This window comes from Megachile rotundata, chromosome 11 (genome assembly GCF_050947335.1).
Source record: "Megachile rotundata isolate GNS110a chromosome 11, iyMegRotu1, whole genome shotgun sequence".
In the NCBI taxonomy this organism is placed as follows: domain Eukaryota; kingdom Metazoa; phylum Arthropoda; class Insecta; order Hymenoptera; family Megachilidae; genus Megachile; species Megachile rotundata.
In genome coordinates, this window is record NC_134993.1 from 8,861,929 (window position 1) to 8,882,113 (window position 20,185).

At 29.0% G+C, this 20,185-nt stretch overlaps 4 protein-coding genes across 9 annotated transcripts in view; 1 reads left to right on the top strand and 3 right to left on the bottom strand.

The window, feature by feature from the left end:
* Positions 1–224: 224 nt before the first annotated feature.
* LOC100883469 (U6 snRNA phosphodiesterase 1) lies at positions 225–1,805 on the bottom strand. Of its 2 annotated transcripts, none has more exons than XM_012283249.2 (4): positions 1,553–1,805; positions 1,057–1,199; positions 654–991; positions 225–589 (listed from the first exon to the last, which is right to left on the bottom strand). In XM_012283249.2, the coding sequence occupies exons 1-4, from the start codon at positions 1,579–1,581 to the stop codon at positions 401–403; spliced, it is 699 nt and encodes a 232-aa protein (XP_012138639.1). In that variant the 5' UTR covers positions 1,582–1,805; the 3' UTR covers positions 225–400. The 2 variants fall into 2 exon arrangements, with proteins under 2 accessions (XP_012138639.1, XP_003702474.2); XM_003702426.3 differs by having other exon boundaries at positions 1,480–1,805.
* An 80-nt stretch (positions 1,806–1,885) lies between these two features.
* On the bottom strand, positions 1,886–4,394 carry LOC100880823 (zinc finger CCHC-type and RNA-binding motif-containing protein 1). Of its 3 annotated transcripts, XM_012283250.2 has the most exons (6): positions 4,038–4,394; positions 3,484–3,967; positions 3,040–3,206; positions 2,663–2,774; positions 2,286–2,597; positions 1,886–2,204 (listed from the first exon to the last, which is right to left on the bottom strand). In XM_012283250.2, the coding sequence occupies exons 3-6, from the start codon at positions 3,150–3,152 to the stop codon at positions 2,067–2,069; spliced, it is 675 nt and encodes a 224-aa protein (XP_012138640.1). In that variant the 5' UTR covers positions 3,153–3,206; positions 3,484–3,967; positions 4,038–4,394; the 3' UTR covers positions 1,886–2,066. The 3 variants fall into 3 exon arrangements, with proteins under 3 accessions (XP_012138640.1, XP_003702450.1, XP_012138642.1); XM_003702402.3 differs by lacking the exons at positions 3,484–3,967; positions 4,038–4,394 and adding an exon at positions 3,318–3,456; XM_012283252.2 differs by lacking the exons at positions 3,484–3,967; positions 4,038–4,394 and adding an exon at positions 3,421–3,444.
* Positions 4,395–6,069: 1,675 nt separating this feature from the next.
* Positions 6,070–20,185, bottom strand: part of LOC100879147 (RYamide receptor-like) — a 67,839-nt gene continuing 53,723 nt past the window's right edge. Inside the window, exons 5-7 of one of the 2 annotated variants that reach the window (XM_076537260.1) lie at positions 8,640–8,708; positions 6,736–6,982; positions 6,070–6,354 (exon numbers count right to left, since the gene is read on the bottom strand). In XM_076537260.1, the coding sequence (XP_076393375.1) occupies positions 6,155–6,354; positions 6,736–6,982; positions 8,640–8,708 (516 nt within the window). In that variant the 3' untranslated portion in view covers positions 6,070–6,154. The remainder of the gene's footprint in view (positions 6,355–6,735; positions 6,983–8,639; positions 8,709–20,185) is intronic. The other variant, XM_076537261.1, reaches the window with a different exon arrangement.
* Positions 14,201–19,812, top strand: LOC105662230 (pancreatic triacylglycerol lipase-like). 2 transcript variants are annotated; one of them, XM_076537265.1, is made up of 8 exons: positions 14,201–14,331; positions 15,681–15,804; positions 16,143–16,197; positions 16,621–16,760; positions 17,196–17,438; positions 18,203–18,400; positions 18,689–18,848; positions 19,564–19,812. In XM_076537265.1, the coding sequence occupies exons 2-8, from the start codon at positions 15,750–15,752 to the stop codon at positions 19,643–19,645; spliced, it is 933 nt and encodes a 310-aa protein (XP_076393380.1). In that variant the 5' UTR covers positions 14,201–14,331; positions 15,681–15,749; the 3' UTR covers positions 19,646–19,812. The 2 variants fall into 2 exon arrangements, with proteins under 2 accessions (XP_076393380.1, XP_076393381.1); XM_076537266.1 differs by lacking the exon at positions 14,201–14,331 and adding an exon at positions 15,931–16,013 and having other exon boundaries at positions 15,698–15,804.

The following is a 20,185-nucleotide window of genomic DNA, read 5'->3' on the forward strand; positions in this document are numbered from 1 at the left end:
TTTAATTAGATAAGTTTATGACTTTTGTAATATTGTTATTTGTTGAATCGAAAACCGTATTTATAAGTTATAAGAAAACTGTAAATATACAGTGAATAATGAAGTGTGAAATAGAAAAAACGATTTTAAATTTTTTTCTCTTCCCGACATTTCCAATTTTCAAATTTTATCAGTTCATCATTTTAAAAATGAATAGTATGAAAAAGTATTTAAAAGAAGGTGTATTCATTATTTGGAATGTACCTTTTATTATTAATAAATAATATATGTAAGTTACTTAAGATTCTTACTTAAATTTTTTACACATGATGAGTGAACCATGAAACGTAATCATCTTAATTATTTCTGCTACTTTTAGAGTTACGTTTCATGCTTAACCCTGTAATAAGAAAAATATTTATCAACTTAGCTTGAATGCGTATAATTTGTTTCCGATTTTCAAGTGTATCGTGGTAACATTTATGTTCCTTTCTTCTTCATGATCAGCCAAAAATTGATTTAGTTTTGTGGTTAAATTGTATAAATGATTATTCAAATTTGCTACTTCATTACCGAGGCACCATAGGAAACTAACATGATAAGATGAGTCCTAGGCAAACAAGTTAATATACTCAATAAATATTTTATACAAGTATAAATTTAATATTACTTACTTCATAAAAGGGTGGTAATTCATATTCAGCAAGAATATTATTAAGATTGTTCACAAAATTATTGAGTATTCCTTTTGACTCAAAACATTCTATTCCAAGAAACGTGCGTGTCGTGTCTTCATTTGTGTATGCTCGTATATTCAGAAGTTCCAGATTAAACTGATGTGTCTGTTCACATAGTTTTTTGACTTCCTCTACGAAGGATTCAATCCAATGAAACTTCAAAATTAAGGTTCTTGTTACACTAATATGAAACTGTTCTGAAAATATGTTACTCTTAACTGGTATTTCTTCCAATATTGAAAACATCCATGATATCATAGTATCACTGGGTTCATCTGAAATTTTAAAGACTTTTTATTTGTACAGTTCAAATAATAATGTATGGCTTGACTTTACTTACAGTTAATGTAGGCTAATGTAGCCCAATTACCACGTTCATGTTTAAAGCTTCTTGTTCGTCCCTCATGTTGAAGTGGATCATCATCAACTTCTTCATGATGTGGAACACCTTTCCACGATGCTATACATCCAGGCAAAGGTAGACTACAATATAAAAGTTTAATTTAATTTAAATATAAAAATCTAATTTTTACACTTGTTTAAATTTAGTAAAATGCACAGTTTATGAAAAACAATTATGGTTAAATATTTAAGGAATAAATTATACAATTTCAAAGTAATAAACAAATTATATATAGAAATATTTATGTAAAAAAATACAGTGCACCTTTTTATGCGATATAAATATAATTTGAACATTATTAACAAGTGATATTAATACCTAAAATTTATGAAATCTTATTATTGAAATTAAGATAGATACCGTTTAGAAACTTCGTTAAATTTGTGGCTATCATTATTAACTTCGTCATCTTCAGAATCAGAGGTATACGTACACAGTAAATTTAAACCTGACATTGTTCATTTACAATTATTTACATTTATGTTCTTTTATATTTTGAGGTTATATAACCTCATTATGAAAGTAATAAACTTTTCTTCCTGTCACAATGATTGTTCAAACATTTTTCCGTATGAAAACAATTTTTAACTACATAAAATATAATTTGTATTTAATTTCAAATTAAAATATATGTTTGTAAAGGATTTATTTCAATTACTTGTGAGCACTACCGAGAGGTTAAGTTACTATCTGATGATAATCTGTTGAACAATAAACTCAAAAGCGCTCTAATCACATGAGAATACTATAATAAGATTCTGGTATGTATATTGTAATAACGCTATATAATTAAGAATTTATATACAAATAATATATTACAAAATTAATAATAAATACATTTGAAATCTTATTATAATACAACTGTCTTTTAGTATTGATTCAGGAGTACTTATTGTACAATATTGTACTTAACATGTCATGTCATATTAATTTTTCTAGACAGTAGTTCATTCACTAAAGTCTTCTTCATCACTGAAGTATTGATTTTTCTTATATCTTTTGCCTGATTTTTGAGTTGGTCGATTTTCTTCTTCACATCCTTTACCTGCTGAACGCTGACTATTTTCATATTCCTTCTGTCTTTGCTGAAATACAAAATGTGAAATATTTATGAAATTTCTATGTAATAATTATTGCTATTATAGCAATGTAAAAAATTGCAGTACCTCCAGTGCAATTGCAGCACTTAATGTCTCTACTTCTTCTTCCCAATTATCATCACCTAATTCATCTTCACTATTTTTGTTAAAATCACTGTTCTGACAACTACTACTAGACTTATGCTTTTTTCTTATTCTGGCCTTTTTTAATGGTGGATTTCTGGGGCCTAATGTATTACTACTGCAATTATATGACAAGTGACCTTCTTCTCCACATTCAAAACATTGAGATTTATCTGGATAATCCCTCCGACGTATAAATTCGGTACTACGTCCATTATCTACTGCTATAGAACTTTTAATTGTACGACCACCTATCTATTAAATCATAATTTATTAGAAACATTTTAAATTATTATAATATAAGAGACACTGCAACTTACTTCTGTGTTATTCAAACTTTTAGCACAAGAAACAGCATCTTCTGGAGTCAGAAATAAGACAAAAGCAACACCTCGACTTCGTCTTGTAATTTTATTTTTCATTATCGTTACTCTGTGGACAAAGAAATACCCTATTTGGCTTAAAAATATTTAGGTTCATAAGATCTAATTTAAACAATAAGTATCTTTATAGAACTCTAATATTTTAAATTGTTACTGTTGTTTAAGGATAATTGAAGAAGTTATATTTGTAGACTTATATTAATTTAAAGCTTTTATTACTTTCAGATACATTAATATTTGTAAAAAAGTACATATAATATGATAATGTACATAAATTTATAAACAATGCAAAAACTACAAAGTTTATAACTTACTTTACTATTTTTCCATAACTTTGTAACAGTTGATGCAGGTCATTGTTTGTTAACGAAAAAGGTAAATTTGAAATATATACTGTCGATTTACTGGGTACCACACCACCGCTCATTGTTATGTTTCAAACTGGTATTATTATAAAGCAATGAAATTTATTTAGCATACTCTGAAAATAAAATCCGGAATAATTTTCTAAATGTTTCATTTTATTAGTATTTGAGAATATTGATTTGTATATAAATTTATCTATAATATTTATATTTTATATTTTACCAACTTTTTACAATTATACTTTGTTTTATAAAATTGTGTTTTTATCATTATGCAAAATTAAGTGTAATGTTGATTTACATAATATAGACATTTACTGTACATCTTACATTGAAAATTATTTTATAATATTTACAAAACTTGGATTTCTACAGTTATTTATAAATACGTACGTTAAACGTCACTCATATTTATATTATCAATTATAAATTATTGTTTTGTTATTATATTTGTTTCAACGAGAAATAGTATGCAGCTAACTTCAGTAGATTTTTGCAGCTTCTAGAGAAAATAAATATTCTCAGCCATCTTGCGGTATCCAACGCAAATCACGATACCGCCAAAACTGCGCACACATACAACAGAGCGTGCGTCGCCTTCTCTCTACTAGTCCTACATAATAGTTCTTTTATATATTTTACATAAATTAATTTCTAGAATTTCTGTCTCTTGTTTCGAGTTCTATAATTTCATAATATTCTGAAGGCATAAGTACGCCTTCATCTAGACTTCCAAGTTCCTCGTCACTGTGTTGTTGGATGGCCTTTATACAATCCACACAAGCGACCGCTGGCTTAATGTTACTCATTCTTCGGTTGCAACGCACACACCGGATCAGATTTGATACATGGTCCTGTTTCACATGATGGTGTGCACCTGTTAGCAGTACACATAAATATACTCTAATTAAATTTCTATTTTAACAATGTCCAAAAATTAGACTTACCTAAATTTTGCCATTGTGATTTGTATTCTGCATTCATTCGGAATAACGAGCAATTGCAGCACATTCTCCTTGATGCGTACATATATTTATTGTTGAAAGTTACTTCTCTGTCCTGCACACACCATGATTTTAGAATAGTTTCAATTCGTCTTCCCATTTTTGAATTTGATGCCCTTTAAGCTGATTTCAAATCGAATTTTGTATTTCAAATTTTGTGTTTGAATAAAATATTGTATTGTATTTTAAATTCTCCAGGCTGACCAAATCAAGAACTGTAGATATAAGAAGACTCGAAAAATCGTTTTCTTCTTCATACATTTGAGATCTGAGAATCCCGCGAATGAAATTGTTTTCATCATTTGAAGGCATTACGACTTTTTCCTTATGATCTGCGCATGCTCGTTCACGTTGCACAGAATTGTGGGTACTCATGGCTCCGCCTTTCAAACTAAGTGACATCATATCTCGAAAGCGTGCATACACAGTGATCAGAAAGTTTAGGCTATTATTACTTTTCTAGAAACATTGTTTAAATGTTCTTGTCTTTAGAACTTAAAGTATCTCGCGAAATATACACCTTTTTTAATATTAGGTCTGAACCTTTGTTCATAAATGTTTGATTTCAAGAAATTTTTTAGTACATTCAACAAGTTGAGAACAAATGATTGCTTATTTGAATTTGATTGTTGACAGTCTGACAGAGTCTGACAGTTTTTCGAAGATAAGTCAAATTAATAATGGTTTGGTAAAGTGAAAATATTCTGAAGTTAGTTAGTCTTGCAGTCCGATGTAATTTAATGCATATTATAATAAATTAAATAAATAAAATCAATGTCAATTAAATTATTTTAAAAATTGAACATGTGGCGCCATTTTTCCGGCGAACAGGGTGAATTACACGGTTTTGAAACTGCACTTTCATTAGTTCTTATATGCTGTCATTAGATGGCGCCATGTGTGTCGTTTCGGTTCAATTCAATTGGTATAGTTGATTTTATTAGTTTAATTAACAATAATATGAATTATATTACATTGGGATGCAAGACTAAATAACTTCAAATTGTTTTGACTTCACCAAACTATTATCACCATTCTTAGGTAAATTTTAATTACCCTAAGGGTTTCTGTCTTTCGTACCGCCATCTTGCGGTAGCAAATGATAACTAATCAAATTACAGTTTTAAAAGAGTGTAGTTCACCCTGTTCGCCGCAGAGATGGCGCTGCTTTTTCTATTTTCGTAAAAATTCAATTAATATCGATTTTATTGACTAATATGCTACATATTTATTATATATTTATTAATATTGATTTTATGCTGTTTGCAATATATTCTTTGAGTCCAAAGATACGAGTTTTGTGTTTAGAAGAGTTCGCATACTATATTGAATATGGTCGATGATATAGGAAGTGACGCAAGAATGGCAATAAATTTTCTTTCGAGTCAAACACCATTCTTACATCTTCTTTTGCAAAAAGGAGTTTATTTTCAAAATTTAGTCAATATCGGAGCATAACAATTTTCTAAAGTTTCGCCAAGATTGTCTTATAACCAACTTAGTATTTTATATAACATCTTGCGGAGAAAGAAGACAGAACTGTAAACCTTATTGGAAGAAGATAAATGGGTAAAACAGACACAGCTGTCGATATTGCGTTTTGTACTATTTACCTGTATCGGACCACAAATCCATGTATCCTTGAGAATAAAACATGTCTTGTTAACTCTACTGCGGTTATATTATATTTATGTGTCACGCTGAGTTAATTGTCAAATAATATGCGTACGATAATAATGTTAGTATAATGTGAGATCAGTGGTTCTTTGTTGTGGTAGCTGAGCATACGCCCGCAAAAGGTTAAACTCATCACCCCATATTAAATTACTATATTTCATATCTTGTTTACATATTGTATCGTTACGGTATTTCCCTTAGCGAATGGGAAATAAACTTGAATAAACTTGAAAGTAAAATATTATTCCGTTTCCATGAAGGTTATAATAAGTTCTTATTTATAAAAGAACGAATGAAATCTTTGAAATAAACGTTTATTATATGTACAGATAAAAAAAATATAGAATATTCGAATCAAGTTTCGAATAGTCGTGAATGGTTCTTCACAGTTGTTCTTCCGAATGGGACTCGAGACAGGTGAACTGTCGTTGCAAGGGCTGAGTGGACGGTCGGAAGGAATCATCCCGGAAACTGGCACTTCTTGCCGGCGCAGTATGACTTCCGTTTGTTTTACGACGAACACTGATGTAGGTCATACACGTATTCATACGACGCAGTAGAGAATGACCTGAACCATGGGGATCTGAAATATAAACAAAAATAATTTATTAAACAAGTAAGTCAACTATGAAAATATTCCTAACTAAATTAGTCCAAAGTATAGTTCTGTATTTTCATGTAAAGGCGACATCTCTTAGCAGGTAATTGTAACATTTTGCTTGATACATTGCATATCTATAATCATTGTTTGGTACATGAAAATGTGTTTAATTCGTGTGTGCATTTCTCAAACTAAATTTAATTGTGTTACAGAATATGAATGTAATGTATAAGTGGAACTAAGGTGAGCATTCAAAATGCAGTTCACTTTAAATTCTAGCATTAGAGTTAAATATAAATGAGAAATCAAATGAAACAGAATATGTGTTATAACAATAAGTATTATGTAACGACGAAGGATTACCTGTTAGGGGAACATCAATAGTGCTAGCATTGTAATTATTATTATATGCTCTATCTGTTCGAAGTATTCGATGCATTCCAGGTAAACGGCCGATGGCGGTTATAAAGCCAGTACGAAATCTGGCGTTCATCCAGCAATAAATCACTGGATTGTAACAGGAGTGTGACATAGCCAGCCAATGAAGGGCCATCCATATCAAAGGAAGTCCAGACCAATTGCTTAAAGCTTCGTTGTTATCTATTATTAACTGAAACCAAGGGCAATTGAATCCTTCATTAACGTTAATTGTAATCTCTGATTATCGACGATATGGTTCAATTAAATATCCGAGGAAAAGTAGAAGATACTTTAAAGCAATTTCAAATCTTGAGATAGGGTTACGTTTGATCCTGTTATAGTTAACCTATATTTTCAAATATATAATTAGACAAATGCACAGAATAATAGTACACGCATCTTTATATATATGTGTATTTTTTTTAATTTCTTCGGATATTTATATTTTAGAAATATAAAATGTAATTAGTTTATGTTTGTATGTCGATATAATTGTATACAATTATTTTATATGTTTTTATGTAGTTATAATTGTATGTAACTATTCAATTATATTTTTACATAGATATATTTGTATGTAATTATACTATATGTTGCTGCATACATATAATTGTATGTAATTGTTTTATTATATTTTTATATAGATATAATTGTGTATAATTATTTTATATGTTTTTATGTAGTTATAATTTTAGTGATTATTCTATTATATTTTTATATAGATATAATTTTATGTAATTATACTATATGTTGCTGCATACATATAATTGTATGTAATTGTTTTATTATATTTTTATGTAGATATAGTTGTGTATAATTATTTTATATGTTTTTATGTAGTTATAATTGTATGTAATTATTTTATATGTTTTTATATAGATATAATTTTAAGTAATTATACTACATGTTAATGTGCACATATAATTCTGTATAATTATTCTATATGTTTTTATGTAGATATAATTGTATAGAAATTGCATAGATAGATATTATAAACGACACAAAATAGAATATACTAGTGTTAGTATTCAATTGTTAAATAGAAATTTGTAATAAAATCTTCTGAAATACAATTTCATTGTTGTTCTCATCGCCATTATAGAGATTTATGACGTGGATCCGAGAACATCGTTTATCCTTTAAAGACATCAACGCGTAATTGTCTCTTTCAGCTATTAATTACTGTACGTGATTCATAGCGAGTTTCCCTCTTCATTCTTTTCTCCTTCATAAGCAGCGAAAAACGCGGGATAAAAAGGGAGATTATATGTTTTCACATTATAATAAAGGGAACATTGAAAGTATTGAAAGGAAAACTTCATTAACTAACAGTAATAAATTTAAAAGATCACGCCTTTTAAAACCATTAATATTAATTCATAATACGATACTTTTGAAAGTACAATATTAATTAAATGCATAATATTTTTGAAATTGAAATATTAATTAAAGACACAAATATTCCTGTTGATTAATTATAAATACAAAATTATAAATATAAAACTATAAAATAATAGATATAAATAAAAAATACAATTCTTTCTGATTCTAACTCAAATTTTTGGTGAAATTGTTAAAATAATTTATTAAAATAATGAACATGCGATAATTGTATTTACGTTGAATTCTGTATTGATTTCTTCACTCTCAATTTATTATGAAACGATTCGATTGCAGCTCACTGTTTTTAATTAAGCACAATATATTGCAAGTTGCATGAATTAAAATCAGCAGGTATTTAATGAAGCGCGTGATTAATACCGTGAAATTGTGTATCGACCAAAAAATTCTTGCTGTGGTTTTTTTTGTTATTGAAAGTAAAATATTTGGTGTATGAAATCACTTACCATCAATATGTTGTATGGTAACCAACAGATAGTGAATACTATTACAACAGTTACTATCATTTTCACCATCTGAAACAAACAGGATATGCTGAATAAAATTACTAGTTTAGGTTGTTCTTAACTAGTACATTATTACTAGTTTATTAAAATATTATATTATTTGTTGTGTCAAGAGTGTTGAAATGTTTATAGGCTACAATAAGAATATTTTGAACTTTGTGTGCAAATTTGCTGATTTGAAAATTTTAGGATTTCGGTTTTTGAAAATTTTTCAAGTTGGTGAATCATTTTATTTATTGATTTTTATTACAAGTTTATTGATATTTACTAAATACATTTAATAATTTTTATTCCTTTTTATTAATTTTCAATAAATGCATTTATTGTCTTTTATTAATTTTTAATAAATACACTTATTGTCTTTCATTGTTTTTTAATAAATGCATTTATTTGTTTTAATTATTTTCCATTAATTTTTATTAAACGCATTCACTGATTTTAATTGTCTTTTATTGATTTTTATCGATATTAATTAAAAACAATCGAATAATTATTTATAAGATAACATGTCATTTTATGTTACGTATATTTTTATTACACAAGTAATTACAAGTCGAATGTTAAATGAGAAGTGATAATTCTTCATTTAAAGTCAATGAATAATTCAAATAATCATTCAGGTAGGGTCAAAGGATTGACAGTCTGTATTCCATAACAAAGCAAATTATTCGAAGTCGATTAAAAATGCATTAACATCTGAATAATAATATTAAAATTATGAACTTTTGAAATTCATAAAAGTTTCGTTATTAAAGTTCTGTGTTAAAATGAAATTTTTTAATTTTATGTGAATTTATTAATATGAATTTAAGAAATTCTAAAATGGAAAAATTTGATAAATCAAAAAATTCTAAAACAAATTTGAAAAATTCTACAATATGAAATTAGAAAATTCTGAAACTCAAATCAATTAAATCAATTTGAAACTTTAACTATTAAACTTAATATGAATTTAAGAATTTCTAAAATGGAAAAAATTTAATAAATCAAAAAATTCTGAAACAAATTTGAAAAATTCTACAACATAAAATTTATTATTAATTTTGAAATTCAAATCAATTAAAACAATTTGAAACTTTAACTATTAAACTTAATATGAATTTTAAAAATTCTAAAATGGGAAAAAATTTAATAAATCAAAAAATTCTAAAACAAATTTGAAAAATTCTACAACATGAAATTAAAAAATTCTGAAACTCAAATCAGTTAACTTGAAACTCAACAAAAACTTGAACGAGTTAAGAAAATTCTGAAATTGAACCAAATTTAGAAGATTCTGATATTAAAATAATTTAAAGGAAATTCCAAAAAATAACCCAATTCAAAATATTCTGAAATTTCAATTGCGCAGATGAACTGTTATAATTTTTATCTCGGTATGTTCATACCTTTGTTTCTTGCTAATAATAACCATTGAAGGAGGAAAAATATGAGATAAACGTGACTGACCAAAATACGGTGAATGCATACTTTAAACGGGAAACTCTATATTTCTTTTTACGTAAAGGAAAACACGTTGGTTATTACGATTAATATTTTGCGGTCTGCTTAGTGCGAGCTCTATTCACTGTGCGACGAGCAAATACAAGATGGTTGGCAAACATAATATGCATCGCGTATTACGAATAAAATGGTTTCTACGAGGAAATTTACCGCGCAGAAGGATAACCGCAGAGAAATTCAGGTAACTGCATTTTAAAAATGCAGCTGACAGCATTTGGAATAGCATTTAATAGATGCGATGTACAGGGTGTTCCAGGTAACTTGAGTATCTTGGATAGCTTGCTTATTTTGGTCAAACGGACATGTGGTGATTAGGACATTTTTTCAAGGTTATTTTTCTGGAGATTTCAAGGTCATTAAAGTTTCTTTGAACGGAATAATATATTTTTATTATCGCATGATAAGTAAGGTCATGGTGAATTCAATGACTTAATACTAATTGTAAGACTTTCACTTGAAGCAGAAAGAATAAATGAAGAGTAGATAATTGATGAAAAAGGTAAAATTTTAACTCTTCCACTTCTCAATGTCTCATTTTTTCAATTTTTCGATTTTTCAATTTTTCAATTTTTCAATTTTTCAATTTTTCAATTTTTCAATTTTTCAATTTTTCAATTTTTCAATTTTTCGATTTTTCAATTTTTTGATTTTTCAATTTTTCGATTTTTCAATTTTTCGATTTTTCGATTTTTCAATTTTTCGATTCTTCAATTCTTCAATTCTTCAATTCTATAAATTTGCTCAACTTTTCTTAATTTGTTTCTTAATTTTGTTTTCTTCAATTTTCTTAATTTGCTCAATTTTCTCGATCTTCCCGAATTTCTTAGTTTTCTTAATTTTCTTATTTTTCTCAGTTTTATAACTTTTATCAATTTTTTCCGGGTTCTCAATATTCTCATTTTTCTCAATTTTCTCAATTTTCTCAATTTTCTCAGCTTTTTCCATTTTCTCAAGTTTCTCAACCTTATCAATCTTATCAATCTTCCCAATCTTGTCAATCATGTCAATTTTGTCAATCTTGTCAATTTTATCAATTATATCAATTCTATCAATTTTCTCAATTAAAAAGAGCAAATTTTTTATTAATACAAGAACATTGTCCTAAATTGTCTCAAAATTTCGGAGATTTTCGAAAATACATTAGTAGTGTAAAACAAAGAAGCCTGAGAAACAGAGCATACAATGGGCAAGAAAAATATACAATTTTATTTACAAAGATTGATGGCAAAAGTCATCATCTACGATTCGTTGTTCAGATTTATCATTTTCTATTTATGGGGGTGGTGATTTATAAAGCACTCTGAAAGCACTCACGAAATCTGTGAACCAATTCAATTACCTATGAAATATTCGCGAAATACGAAAACAAGGATCACATTAGAGTCTGGCGTAAAGGTCCAGAAAAAAATGATATGTTTCATTTCTTGGTAAGGACACTTGAAGAATGGTCGTGTACTTTCGTGGCTTATGACAAGCCATTCCTTCCAACCCTCATCTTAAAATTTGCGATTGATAGCCCATCATATAGTTGACATAAAATAATGTATAAAATCAAACTTAAGACATGTTTGACATAAAAACAAGTTTCACATTCGAGATCCAAAGAAATTAAATCTCAGACTTGAATGTCTCGTTAGCGATGCAAAGCTTCTATGAAATTGAACCTCTCCATGGTCCGCGCTAGGCTACAAAAAGGGCTTAGCTTTTGACCTCTTAGGCACGGTGCGCCACTATAGTAGTGGATACCATCTCTTTGTATGATGATCCACTATGATCTCGCAGATGTAGACTACATAGTGGTTCACTCGCTATCGTTTTAATTGAACGATCGTTTTCATATGTTTTTATTCTCAGCTTTTTGACTTCGCCACGTTTTATAAGAATACTAACAAATCCTTCAAAAGTACATTACATGTAAATAAAAGGTAACATCAAGTTTAGGTATCATGGAAGCACATCTTTGCACTCATATACGATATTGGAAACATTTAGAAATTACATATCTTGTGAATTTTCGAAAAAGTAAATTATCAAAGTTAATATATATGTAAAATATATTTTTCGGAAAAATTATAATTTAGTCATCAAAAAATTGATTCCAAACTACTTGTTAAGAGAACACCATTGACGTACACAGTACTGTTCGCGTAATTCGCGTCGAATTCTGTCGTACAGAGAAGCAACGTCAAGTTCAATCAAAGAGGTTAATTACTGCTGTAGTGTTGAAATAAATAAAAGTGTATCTTAGATTCAGCGATCTTCAATTGTACAAGTTACAATTGTTATCAAACTCAAAATTCGATCTTTATGCAAATGACAAGCTTTGCCACATTTGAACTGTAATGTGCGACGATATTGCCAAGGGGTTTATTACGTGTATTATTGTGAAATGTCACAGGTTTATTTCGTTAATAATAAACAATATTTAAATGTAAAGTAGATATTGCATCCATAGTGGACCATCATACAGAAAGATGGTATTCATCACTATAGTGACGCATCATGCCTAAGAGGTCAAAAGCTAGGCCCTTTTTGTAGCCTAGCACGGACCATGGAGAGGTCCCGTTATGACTGCATTGCTGATGAAACATTCAAATATGACAACTTAATTTTTTTCTTTGGATCTCGAATGTGAAACTTGTTTTTGTATCAAATAGTGATGGGATATCAATCCCAAATAAATTGTAAGATGAGTGTTGGAAGGAATGGTTTCTCATAAGGCACGAAAGTACACGACCATGTTATATTTTATAATTTTAATAAAATGAATAATTAGATTTTCTTGCGCGATACAGTGACATTTATGTTTACTTACAAGTGTTATCGTGACAAAATGACTTGTTTATTTGCAAAATTGTCTAAAGCAGTCGTGCTCACATAACTACTTTCGCTGAAACAGTTAAGACAGTTATTTGTTGATAACTATAATAACGTGTACTGTTTGATGCCAGACACAACAAAATTTTCCAGTAAAATATATTCAGTGTGTGATAGGACATAAGAATTTTCGCAGTTACGTTGATAGTTGGCTTTGAAAGTTGCCTAAATCCAATCTGGACTGTCAGGATGTCAGAAACTGTGGATTTTCAAGTGTCCAAAGGCATTCGAATCTTGCATACATAAAATGAACAGCAATAAATTGTTATTTAATTTATAGTTGACAGATTTCCATAATTGCATAAATTGTGTTTTTCAAGCGGTGCTATGAAATATAAAATAAATTAAATACTGCTTTTGAAATATAAAATAAATTAAATACTGCTTTTGAAATATAAAATAAATTAAAACTAGCTTTTGAAATATAAAATAAATTAAATATTGCTTTTGAAATATAAAATAAATTAAATACAGCTTTTGAAATATAAAATAAATTAAATATTGCTTTTGAAATATAAAATAAATTAAATGCACTTCGAAGCATTTCATATCGAACGAACTTGTGTTGTTTCAACTTTGATGACTTTAATTTCAAAAGTGGTTTAAGTCCACACGATAAAAAGGCACATTTCCTTAATAATTGCTATTATTAAACTATTGTTAAAATAATCACCATTATTTTTAAAGTAGGTAATAAAATACTGTTAAAATAATACCTATTATTTTAATAATAGCATACATTAATACCAGCGAATTTCAGTGAAACAAATTCTGAAATTCGACTCAAGTATTTTAGGCCTCTTCCAAAATAAGTCGCTTATATTGTATCGCAAGAATAATATATCATATTGCGATAGTAATATCTGTTCCTTTGCAATGTTAAAAGTTCTAAAGTATAGGATTCTCTGTTTAATTATAATATTTTGGACATCTACCCTATATTTAGTCAGTGAAGATCAAAGTACAAAACCATGTATTTCCTGTTTCAATAATAATTACTGGTATACAAATAATTATGACTGGTATACAAATTACTGGTATACGAATATGATCACAACAAATAATGGTTAGCATATCAATGATATGTATTAGCTTTTAAGATAGCCTTGCTTCTGTGATAGTCACAGGTAGATTAGTATAAATATGAGCGGTAGCGCAACACGTGCATGTGAATGGGGTGTATAAGAAGACGGCATCAGTGTAACTAGTACTACACCGGAAATCGAGCGTAAATCATACAGAAAGTTGCAAGGTAAGTTATAAAAAAATGTAATTTATTTCTTTTTGTGGCATGACATGGGATATCATTTTCAAGTACATAAATTTCATGGTACTTTAGTGGTGATTTGTGATGGTGACATGATGAGTTTTGAGCATTTTAGAGCTTTCAGTTAGTGATGTTTAGTGATAATGTTAAGGCATTGGAAATAGTGTGTGATAGTGTACGTTTATGCATTTGGAATGTTACGGAGTTTGATGTTTAAAATTGGGAATGTGAAAATATTGGATTATGGAGATTTGAAAATAGTGAGTTTTAGAGATTTGGGAATTCAGAAATTCAGAAATTCACAAATCTAGAAATCTAGAAATCTAGAAATCTAGAAATCTAGAAATCTAGAAATCTAGGAATCTAGGAATCTAGGAATCTAGGAATCTAGGAATCTAGGAATCTAGGAATCTAGGAATCTAGGAATCTAGGAATCTAGGAATCTTGGAATCTAGGAATCTAGGAATCTAGGAATCTAGGAATCTAAAAAACTAGAAATCTGGAAATCTAGAAATCTGGAAATCTAGAAATCTGGAAATCTAGAAATCTGGAAATCTAGAAATCTGGAAATCTAGAAATCTGGAAATCTAGAAATCTGGAAATCTAGAAATCTGGAAATCTAGAAATCTGGAAATCTAGAAATCTGGAAATCTAGAAATCTGGAAATCTAGAAATCTGGAAATCTAGAAATCTGGAAATCTAGAAATCTGGAAATCTAGAAATCTGGAAATCTAGAAATCTGGAAATCTAGAAATCTGGAAATCTAGAAATTTGGAAATCTAGAAATTTAGAAGTCTAGAAATTTGGAAATCTAGAAATTTGGAAATCTAGAAATTTGGAAATCTAGAAATTTGGAAGTCTAGAAATTTGGAAGTCTAGAAATTTGGAAGTCTAGAAATTTGGAAGTCTAGAAATTTGGAAATCTAGAAATTTGGAAATCTAAAAATCCAGAAATCTAGAAATCCACAAATCTAGAAATTCTCAAATCTAGAAATCTAAATTAAGATTTAGACAACAGTAATTTTACTATTCACACCTAAATTGATCGCATGCTCAATATATGCTCCGTTCAAGGTAAAGTAATACATTTTGCATGGAAGAAATTGTTCCAAGTGAAACAAAGAATACGTAATATTGCTATTTCGAACAGAGTTCTAAAACTTTACGAAAACAACATGTCTGAATAGAATTAAGTAGAGTGTGTTAACCTGCATGATATTGGCTTTGTAATATGTCTTTTATGTCATGATAATGTCCCATGCCAAAACGTGTAAATAACACGTAGCAGATAACGTCAAACTTCATAAATAAAGTGACGCATAAATTACGAACAGGTTGTTCTATAAAAGTGTTGGAGGAACAACTACATAGTAGTCTTTTCACGGCATAATTGAACCTCAACCATGATCAAGTTTGTTTCCTGCATTCTTCTGCTCAGTGCAGGTTGCGCTTTGACAGGTGAGTGCTCGTAACATTAAGTGACTATCAAAAAAATTATTTTAAGTATTTAAAAGATGATAAGAATGTTATGAATAAAAAGAAGGATAGATAGATTTCAGTGCGATGAGGTATTTAAATTTCTAGGTACTTGGACGCAAAAATCACTAGTTTTAAACTGATTTCCCCCGAATGTCAGTCCGAACAATATGTACCATAAATGGAAGGCGGTACTTTCTAATTTTGATTTATTAATAATCTAATTAATATCTTCGTCTGCAATTATTTTAAAATTATTCTTTACTCCGTTAAAGTTTATTTTGAAGCAATTATTAATATTTTTTATTTCTGAACCGCAGATGCTGCATCTGTTAGTGAAAATGTGAAATCAGCCTTCTTCCGTTTATACAACAGGTAATTTATTTTCTATAATGGAATTATAATTTCTATTTTATAATACACTCGTGAGTCCCATTATAAAAATAAAATATTTATAATTCAGAAAAATTATTTTTCAAATCAGTCACTGACTACGAATAAATAACTATATACAGTACATCTTTTTCGATAAAAGTTGGTGAAATTTAACAATTAAACGGTGTAAATCGTGACGATAATAAGAAAAATTTGAAGTTGATTCTGATTCATGATACCTGCCCGTAATTTAATACGAATATGAAATTGCATATCTGAGAAAAAATAAAATTTTCCCTTCAGATGATAATTTACTGATTTTACACTACGTTTTTGTGTAGAATTGTACACAGAATGTTACGAAAATTTTAGGAATTCAAGTAACAATCAGATAGAAAATAATCGTTCTCTTTTTTTTTCTAGGAGTGGCCCTAATATGGATGTTAGTTTAGACAATCTATCTCAAATTGTACCTCATTTAGACCAGAATGTAAAGATAACAGTTTATATTCCTGGCCACAGCGAATATTTAGACAAAGAAACTGTAACTCCTATTACGGACGGTAAGCTTGTAACCATTGTTCAAACTTCGCGGCATTTTACTCCTTAAATGGCGTCTTTGTCAAATATATCTGTGTATGCACATTTGATGTTTGAGTTTGGTTTTGGACACGTTTTTTTGCTATGTACACTACTAGTTATTTAAAACAACAGTAAAACAATAATAAATTAAGTTCCTAACTTCCTAAATTCCTAAGTTCCAATATTCCCACATTTCCAACTTTGGAAAAATAACCAAAATCACTGCAATACTCATACCTCAAACTCTTCAAAACCTCCCCAATCTCCAAATCTCCAAATCCTCGGAATTCTCATAATACCAAAACCACAAATTTCAAAATACCTCCGAAATACAAAATTTGCAAAATTATAAAGATGAGTGATTTTTCCTAATACCTACTGTTGTACATTTAACGTTGTCATTTTAATCGTTGCAGCTCTCTTAAACTACACATCGGACAACATAATTGGGCTCGATTATAAAGAAATAGCTGCATTGTTTTATACAAGCTCTGTGGCAGAAGTGAAAGCGCTTTGTGCGGCGGCAGCTGAAAGTGTAGAGCAATTAGTAGATGCTGGTGTAGATGCTGATAGCATCTATATTATTGGTCACTCGTTAGGTGCTCAGCTTTCTGGATGTATTGGTCGCAGTCTACCATTCAAAATTTCTAGAATAACAGGTAGATAACAACATTTTCAAATTATTTAGTACTTTGTTAAGCAAATTTACAACTTTACAATAAATTGAATATTAATTCATTGATTAGTATTTAACTATCTAAGCGTTCTTCATGGAGACTTTGGGCAATGAATATGTAGTGTAGAGGTGACGTGGATTAGTGCTTTCCTCGAATACAATAGAGATTTAACAAAAGAACAGGAATGTGGAATATTTTACTAGTAACACGATGGCATATCAATTTTCCGTAATTGAATTAATGTTTGAAAAACAGAGGTAACTTTTGGGGGATATTGGAGACTCATAATTTGATTACCCGACTTTCCATTGGAACGCATGTTTCTTATTAAACATGTCAAATGTTAGTTTAACCGGACGATTGAATAATTAATGGACCAATCCAATAATTTACCGAACGACTGAAAAATAATTTAAAGACAAGAGTTTGAAGATCGTCAATGGAGATTTGAACTCGTACAAAGATCATTGCTGTACATTTGTAACGTTTAACCAACAATCCAACTCCCGTTGAAAATGTTATATATATTCAATGTAAATGAACATAGAGTTTCAATTTCAAATGACAACAAAACTTCTCGAAAATTTAAAATTACATATCTTGTAAATTACTAACCTACACTTTGTAACGCATCTTATACTTTGGTAGCATTTCTCGATTTTGATGCTACGGACGCTGTGTTTGATTAAAATTCAGATACACGAAGCTTTGTATGTCAGTTACACATTGAATGCAATTTTTTACAGGTTTAGATCCTGCTGGACCCGCTTATTACTTTTTGAATCGTCATTTGAGTGCTTCCGATGCCAAATTTGTGGACATTATACATACAGACGGCGGTGTTTTGGGGGAAGCTCAACCTACTGGCACTGTGGACTTTTACCCAAACTTTGGTCATGGAGTACAACCGGGATGTAAACTTGAACTAAATGTAGATAATACAGGTGTGTATTTTTTATTTATTTTTAAAAACATAAGCGATGAGCGAAATTGTCTTAATGATGCTATTCTCACAAAAATTATTATTCGTGTAAGAATTTGATAAGTTCTCTACGTTTAAGAACAATTTTACACTAAATTATAGTATTGGCTATCATTTTTGGAAAATTTCATTGGTTCAGCTTTGGTTCTCGTTGGAAATTAAGTTTGCAATTTTAGCCATTAAGAATATTATTTTTATTAAGAAATATTCTGTTTTTTGATTTATTTATTGTTTATTGTCATGATTACAGCGTTGTGCAGCCACCACAGATCCTGGAGGTTCTTCATTGACTCACTTAAGGACAAAGATGCTTTCATAGGCGTTAAATGTAGCAACGAATTGCTCTACCGCATGGGAGCGTGTGATAAGAATGAAAGGGCTGTTATGGGTTACTATGCTTCCCCCGATACGTTAGTATTTTCTCATGTTTACATTAATTCAGTGTTGTGTAGACAATGACAAAATAGTAGAATTATTTAGCTGAAAAATGCAATTTCATTAAAATTTACTTTAGTCAGATTACAGACACTTCGTAACGTTTGTAATTTTCTTTACTTTTTACGTCACTGTCTGTTATTATTTTAGCGGAAAAGTACTCCTATTTAAATTATTACACAATTAAATAATTATGTTTAACAATGATTGGAGATAATATTCGGAAGGTTTTTGTGTTAGTTACATTTGAACGCTGTGATTTTCATACAATTCTAATACTTGTAGCAGTAATAATTATGATATATCCGTAGTAATTTAACGTTGATATCAAATTAATAATCGAATACTATTCGGCAATTTCGGACCTTAATAAAAATTATTATGAAAATAATTACATAATGTGCGATAAAAAATGAAGAAAGTGAAACAATTTATCTGAAGAAAATCATGTAATCGAAAATCGAAATATTTCTCGCTAATAATTAATTTGCAATTTTCTTCATCCACACAAGTAAAATCAAATCCGTCAGAAATGATAGATCTCATATTTTGTATTTTTAGTGACAAATTACAAATTTGCTCTTGTCCACCCACTTTCGCTTTAAACGTCCCTCAATGTTGTTAATTCTGTTTATTCTGTGACTGTTATTATCGACAGTAAATTAATAAATTATCGCTTTATCTTTTCAGGAAAGGTGTATACTACCTTCGCACAGGTGCAAGCGAGCCTTATGGTTTAGGAGAAGCTGGAGCGCCATACAAATCTTCTTAATCGCGAAGAAAATCTATGTAACGGGTGCCCTATCGTGAATACAACTGTATATTATTACTATGTATTTATTATTGCTATTACGCTTGTATTATTGTCAACTTATGACACCAGTGAATAAAATGTATTTACAAAAATGTAGATAATAAATTATTCAACGCTCAAGAAAATGTTGTTATTTTTCATGCATTATATTACGATACATGTACATAATTCTTGCAATTGTGATTATTGTCTTGACAGAAGGAAATGATTTGTTGAATCTGTTGTGACGTGTAAAAGTGCAAAAAATTAGAAAATTACACTATAGTATAAAAATGAAGGATTTCTTCATTTTTAAAAATATACAAATCTGAAACGTTAAATATGTTATTTTACAATTTTCATATTTATAATCCTCCATATTTAATTACTCAAAAATTCTTAATAAGATCTTAGAAATCCAGAAAGATTTTAACAAACATTCCAAAAACAAAAACAAGTCTAAAAATTTGTTATAACTATAGTAAAATTTTAAATTACGTGAATTTATGACCACCATAT